Below are 7404 nucleotides of genomic sequence, written 5' to 3'. Positions count from 1 at the left end.
CCATCGATCTCACAATGGCTTGCCAAGGTATAAACGTTTCTCAAATAAATAAAAGATCATTGTGTTTGCTTTACAGTCTGTGATTGAGGAAATATAATGAGTGGAATTCATTCTCTCATAGGTACTAAAAGAAAGCGTGATCATGAATCGTCTAACTCGGGCAGAGAGTCACCGTTGACAACAGGCAAGTAAAATCTGAATTGGTCTGAAGTAGCTACTGATGTTACATATGCCACTGAAGCTTCAAAGCGCGTATCGAGTATGCAGTGCAATTCCTCATGAAGCTCCATGCTGGAGTGCGTATTGTTTTCAGAGAAGCACGTGATCAATGAAAAACGAAGCCTCAATTTCTTTCCAGTTAATGATGTTTAATCTGAATGTTTGAACCCAGACCACTACTCTACAGGTTTTTGGAATTTTTAAAAAATATAAATAAGCCTATAGCCTATGTTACATGATCATATATTCTGACACATAAACAGCATTGAAACCATAAAATAATTAGACCAACATTTACTTGCATCAAGCAACTCTGTTGGTACTTTTATAATTAGTATAAAGATAATGATTACATTTATTTTATTGCCACACTTTAATGTGTAAATTATATTATTAGAAAACTGAACATTTAACGTTGTCAGGCTTTTAGTTGTGCTTAATGGATAAAACAATGGCGCTGCGCACTCAGCTGCTCATAAACATGGCTGCTATAAATTTGACCTACCGCAAGATGGCGCTGTTTTCAACACTCTTGATGCTTCGAATATTTTCCAAAAACATTCAGGGGAAAGCCTCAGTGCTTCATGAGGCTTCATTTGCCCTTCCCTAGCTGCCCTAGTCTCAGTGGTTCAGGAAGCCTCATTTTTCACTAGAAGCAGTGAGAGAGAATCCATATGCAAACACAAGTTTAATAGACAAACATAAACACAAGATAATCCAAAAACAAGGGTAACATCTACAAAGCAGAGGCAGGGGAACAATGACAGGAATGCAACAACGACCGACAAACAACAACTGAAGCACAGAGATTTAAATGGACTGGTTAATAAGGGGCTGATGAGGGACAGGTGTTGGTGATTGATGTCCTGGGAGCTAATGAGGGTAACTATGGTGACAAACAAGGTACAAGGCAAAACAGGAACCAAACGCAGGTAGTAAACACAGAAACATTGGGGAACTAAGAATATACTTCAACATAAAAGTCCTACAAAACACAAGACAGTACAGGGATCGTGACACTGGTAGCAGAGCTTTCAGAGAATTGAGGCCACATCCACACGAAGCCAGAACTTTCCCTATCCTATCTTTTTTTCCCTCGTTCTAAAAAAAAATTCCGTAAACGAGGCGTCGTCTCAAGAAATATCTGCGTACACGTGAAACCACTGAAACCGACTCAAAACCATCTAGTATACATGCCAGACCAGTATGTGGTGCTGTAATTCTGCTACAGAGATACACTAAAAACAGAGAAGAAGACTTAAGCATGCGGATAAACCTTATGCACTGCATACAATAACAATAGGCTCAGCTTCTTCTTTTCTTTTTTTTTACCAAGAACTTTATTCCAATATAAACAATATAAACAACCATAAATGGCCTGGTACAAAATATGAAATGCCTTAATCAGACAACCCACTGCGCAATGTGACGTCGGAGTGACGTCATTTTCATGTAATTTTTGGACGTCCAAATTCGGTCCATTGAAGGGGTTGTTTTGTGGCGCCAGGCGACGTCTTTTTTCGACATCTTCCGCACGTCTAATGTTGACGTCCGTCCACAAAAGTTCGTTTGTGGGAAGAAGGAAGGAGACGGGGTCGGCTTGCTGTGGATCGTGTTTTATTAGATAAGTCTTTTCCAAACAATAATCGCGCTCAGTGCACTCAAACAAAACAGCAGCTTCTTTAGGCTTCTCCTCATGAGAGGACAGACAGACAGACAGACACACACACACACACACACACACACTACTTGTTTTCCCTGGGAATCAAACTCATGATTTTAGCATTACAAGCACCAACACTCTACTGTTTGAGCTACAGCATCACACCTTTGTAAACGTCTCCAGTTATCACCTGATGCTGAGACGATCAAATGGAGTTTTTGGAAAATGATATTAAATAATTCTAAATAATCTGTATTCATATGTATTACAGTAATCATGTTGATAATAACAATGTTGATATTTGTAAATAAAAAAAAAAATTACATAGTAATCATCATGTAAATTCCCTGCACTTGTCATAGATGTCCAAATGACGTCCAAAAAAATTACCCAGTTCAAAGGTCCAATGTTGAACGTCAAAATGACGTCCAAGTTGGTTCATGGTTGGACGTCCAAATAGTGGAATAGTCGAATAGATGTCCAGAATTGGTCATGAACCGACAGACCCAATATAGACATGATCTGCACGTCTATCCGACGTCCAATGTTTAGTGGGAACAGACAAGCATCTTAGCATAAGAAAGAAAATAAAAAAAGAAATAAAATAAAGAAATAATAAAAAAAATACATTCAAGTAAATAATAAGTTAAGAAATAAAAGCACAGCTAAAAGAACACTAGCATGTTGTCCGCAGTTGTTGCTGTTACATGATGTATCTGTGTCTGACTAGGGTTGACATGTGGGGTGACGACATCATCGTTTCACAAAATATACGGATTGGCTGTATACACGAAAATGCAAGTGTGTCGTTTTCATATTTATCCACGTTCAGTATCCAGAACCGGTTTAAAAAAATATGGTTTCAGGCTCCCAAAATGCTGGATCCGTCTGGACGAAACGCCAATATGATACAAAACCAAAGGAGCCTTTATCCCTGTGGAACCTTTAGCACCATTGCTTTTACCCAACAATTAAATATCTGTGATTTAAATGTTTCTTGAAAGAAAATATCATTTCATCAGAAATATGACTGGCCTTGAATAGCTGTCAATGGAGAAAAATTTGGTTTGCCCATATACTGGTTATGGCACCTTTCAGCAGGGGCTAACTGGATTATGATGATCTGTTACATAGTGGTCTGCACATTGTGTTAAGTTTTATAAAGTTAATGTAATTTAAATAATGCATTGTTATTCTCTTCTTCATTGCACACAGTTGTGGAGATCATGGAGAATGCAAAGAAAATCATGAAAACAGTCACTCATAACTTAGATCCAGCTTTCATGATGCACAGAGACATCATTTCAAAGATAAATCAAATGGATAAAGTCAGAAGGAAGAAAGAATCCATAGGGATTTTTGGAAAATCAGGAGATGGAAAAAGTTCCTTATTGAATGCAGTCCTGGGAAAAAGGGATCTTCTGCCATCTGATAGTTATGGTGCCTGTACAGCCATTGTTACTCAGGTGGAAGCCAATCTGGATGATGCCAACTACATTGCAGAGATTGAATTTGTCTCTAAAGAGGTTTACTCATTTATCTTGCTTTTACCATGCTTTTAATTATGTTGGCTTGACAAAGCCAACATACTGCTCTAATATTAAAGCTTTTGCAAACTTTTGTAGTATTTGCAAACATTTAAACAGTATCTTCTTATAGGGCTTTCAAGCTACCAAACTCGGGTCAGACCACAGATTTAATCTGACTAGGTGGGCTATATCTTTTCTAACTGATCCAACTTAAATTTTCGTTTAACATACTATCAAACTTCGAAAAGTCTCAGACTTTCAATGAGGGGGGCAAAACTTTTGAACAATAAGACTTATAGAATATGTAAGCTGTCTATCTGAAGGATCTGTAGTATAATGGGAATGGTTCAGGTGAAGTGAGGGGTTTGGTGAGCAAACAGAGTCTCGGTCAGAAGACGTCAGATGATATGGAGTGATGATGGAAGCAAGGAGAAGGCAAGGTTTATTGCAACACCAGTAGTAGTTTATTTATTGTTACGGTTGTCTTTGGTTGAGATGCATCGTTTGTGTGCTGCAGAATTAAATAAAGAGATAACAATCAACAATTAATTGACAGTTGTCAATCCACAAATTAAACAATACAAATAAACAAAAGGGATATGAATTTACTAATCACAACTAAACAGGCTGTTAAAACATGAATCAAACAAACAATCGTCCCACATGGTTCATGGCACATGTCTGGCAAACAAAGAAATCAACCAACAGTGCACATGTTAACAGTTGACAGTAAATCATAAAAAAGACAATCAAATGGAAACAAATTAACTCACGTTAACTGATGAAGACACACACAATATACATCAGAGTGCCAGGAGAAAGTGCAAAGAGTGAGCCAAGAGGTGCAGAAGCAATTTATAGACAACAGGTGAGGCGGGCGTGGTCAGGTGGCAAGTGGGAAAGTATCTTGGAAAGAGCGAAATGGAGTAGAAAGGGAATGGAATTGCCAGAGTCTTTTCACTATCACTATCAAATCTTAATGAATATCCTATTTTAAAACATGCTAGCAACATGTTAAATCATGTAAGCAACATGCTAATTCATGCTAACAACATGCTAAAACATGTTAACAGCATGCTAGCAGCATGCTAAAATATGCTAGTAACATACTAAATCATGTTAGCAACATGCTAATTCATGCTAAAAAGTGATAGCAACATGTTAACAATGTGTTAAAACGAGTTAACAGCACGTTAGCAGAATGTTAAAACATGATAGCAAAACATGCTAATTTGTGTTAGTAACATGCTATTCAAGTTAACTACCTGTTAATTCATGCTAGCAGCATGCTTTATACTTTATACAGCATAACTTTTTTTACTTTCTCTGAATAAAACCTTCAAACTTCAAGCTGTTCAAAGTTATTTTAAACTTTCAGACCTGGCTTTGTCAAGCCAACATCAAAGTTTGTCATAAAACTTTACTCATCTATTTACTTTTATTGTTGTGTAACTGTAAATAAATCAGATAGACAGAGGGAAATTAAGCTTTATTTCCTATATTGTCCCTCTGCAGGATTGGGAGAAAGAGCTCAAAGATCTTTTCAGAGTTTTGTCTGATGAAAGTGAGGACAGAAATGATGACTTGTTTGAAATTGCTGTAGAAAAGATAACTGCGCTGTATGGAGCCGATGCAAAAAATAAAACATTAGAAGAGCTACAGAAAGATGACAAATTTGCTGAGATTGAAACCTTTTCTTTCAGCAAGAAAACAATCTCAAACTTTGATGTAAGTTTTTATGAGACTTAATGTTTCATTTTTAACACCAGATGTTTCATAATAATATTAAATGTATAATGATGTATTCAGTCTTGCTTGTGAATAAAAAAAAAAAAACTTTGTCTCCACAGGTCTCTGAATTTTCCAATGATGTTGTATGTTACATACAACACAGTGAGTCCAGTCCTGGTGGCTGGTACTGGCCGCTTGTAAAGAGTGTGACAATCAAAATTCCAGATTGTCATGAACTCCTGGAACACATTGTGCTTGTTGATATTCCTGGGACGGGAGACTGCAACAAGATTAGAGATGATCTGTGGAAATCTGTAAGTGTATAATACTCTTTTGAAATCAACATTTTGATATCATAGAATTACACAATCAATTATGCTACTAACCATGTCATCTAAATCACTATTTAAAATTCTTTAGAACCTGAGAGAATGTTCTTGTGTTTGGATTGTAAGTGCTATTAATCGAGCAATCAAAGACAAAGAACCCTGGGGGATTTTAAAGCACTGTATTGAAGAATTGGGACCAGGTGGAAAGTGCAAGCACATTAATTTCATCTGTACAAAGACTGATGAGATCAATGCAACAGGCTATATTAGGTATTTTGTGATATACACATATAAATACAGGGCTGCACAATGGTCTAATTCTGACACGAGGTACATGGTACCTATATACAGCAAATAGATCAGCATTTTAAAAACAACATTTTTTTTTTTTTTTTTAGATCTGCAAGGCTTAAAATACATCAGCTCCAAAGAAACAAGGTTTGGGAAATTTAAGATTAAAAATTAGCATTCATTGCTCCTTGAGTAAATTTGCAAGTCTATGAGAATTTATAATAAATTAATACAATGGTATAAATTTTCATACCATTGTAACTGCCTTTTAACGAATGTAACAATTTACTGAGGAAAAGGAAAATTTGTTATGTACAGTATAGTGCATAATCAACTATTGAATCAGATTTCACAATAGATGTGACAATTATAACAATTTATATTCATACATTGGTGTTTTTAATCATTCTTCAGGATCAGAAAAAAATGTGCATCCTTCATAGAAATGAACATGCCAAGACAGATGTCAAAGAAAGGCTTGAAAAATCTGATATTAAGGTTTTTATATTTCATAATTTTCCTTATTTTCATCAATATTGTCTAGGGATGTCCCGATACCACTTTTTCACTTCCAATACCAATACCAATGCCACAGCTTTGGCTATTTGCCGATACCGATATCAATCTGATATTTTTATTTTATTCTTGAACTAATACTACTAATAATAAAATATGGAAGCACTTTGCTCAATTAGCCACATAAAAACATCTCACTCAAATGGAGAACAAATACTTCTCCAGTAGTCCACAACAACAGTTGATAATGAAAGACTGCCACCCTTTATTCAAAAGACCTTGAGATATGTTTGGTAATTGTACCTGAATTATTTTAAAATCAATTTGCTATATTTCAGATCAATATATTTGTTTACTTAAAATATTAATTAACTTTATTCTCATCTGAATTATAACTAATTTATTTCTGTATAAAATAATGCTACCATTAAAAACTGGGAGGAACAAATCAAACCAAAAAAAAAATAAATAAATCAAAACCAATCAAACCATAATATGTATGTGATATACAGTGATATACCACTAAATAAGACAGGCAGACCTCGCAGAAAAATGAATGCCACAAAAATCAAAGTATAACAAATAAACAAGAAAAATAAAGCAACCAAATCCCAAGTTCGGTGGGGAAAAAAAATGTCTACTTGCCAAGAGAGGTTTTGACCTGTAATCGAAACCATTTAGTTTTTATTACACATACAACATTCTACATTTAAAAACAATCATATAAAAATACTCACGTTGCTGATACGCTAAGGCTCACTTAATGGATGATTAAGATGCATCAGTCTCAATGAAAGGCAAAAGTGTTGCAACGATGTCATAGCTCGGCCAACTAATAATGCTCCTAAAAATACGCATTTTAATATTTTAACAATATAAAATAAAACATAAACCAACTTGATCGTTCACTCACGTCAGGTGGCCGAAGCCAAGCGCAAATGGCATGCGCATTATGTTCTCACATCAGTCATTGGTGTAGGAGAAATCCTAGAACACATTTACTATAGTGAATACAATTTATACTGACATATATCTCCTTTAAGATCGACTACTATTAAAACTTATTTACTCACTCTGAATTGTCGGGCACAGTGGGTCAAACTGTTCTTTCAACGCACCAGCAGAG

At 35.6% G+C, this 7404-nt stretch overlaps 1 protein-coding gene across 1 annotated transcript in view; it reads left to right on the top strand.

The window, feature by feature from the left end:
* LOC307162794 (nuclear GTPase SLIP-GC-like) overlaps positions 1 to 7404 on the top strand; it is a 37064-nt gene that overhangs the window by 6575 nt on the left and 23085 nt on the right. The window contains exons 2-8 of the mRNA XM_079878421.1: positions 102 to 184; positions 3098 to 3408; positions 4927 to 5139; positions 5262 to 5456; positions 5563 to 5741; positions 5870 to 5909; positions 6177 to 6260. Of these exons, the coding sequence (XP_079734547.1) occupies positions 3109 to 3408; positions 4927 to 5139; positions 5262 to 5456; positions 5563 to 5741; positions 5870 to 5909; positions 6177 to 6260 (1011 nt within the window). The 5' untranslated portion in view covers positions 102 to 184; positions 3098 to 3108. The remainder of the gene's footprint in view (positions 1 to 101; positions 185 to 3097; positions 3409 to 4926; positions 5140 to 5261; positions 5457 to 5562; positions 5742 to 5869; positions 5910 to 6176; positions 6261 to 7404) is intronic.

This window comes from Squalius cephalus (assembly GCF_949319135.1).
Source record: "Squalius cephalus genome assembly, chromosome: 8".
NCBI classification, from domain to species: domain Eukaryota; kingdom Metazoa; phylum Chordata; class Actinopteri; order Cypriniformes; family Leuciscidae; genus Squalius; species Squalius cephalus.
This window is presented reverse-complemented; position numbering and strand designations above follow the sequence as displayed.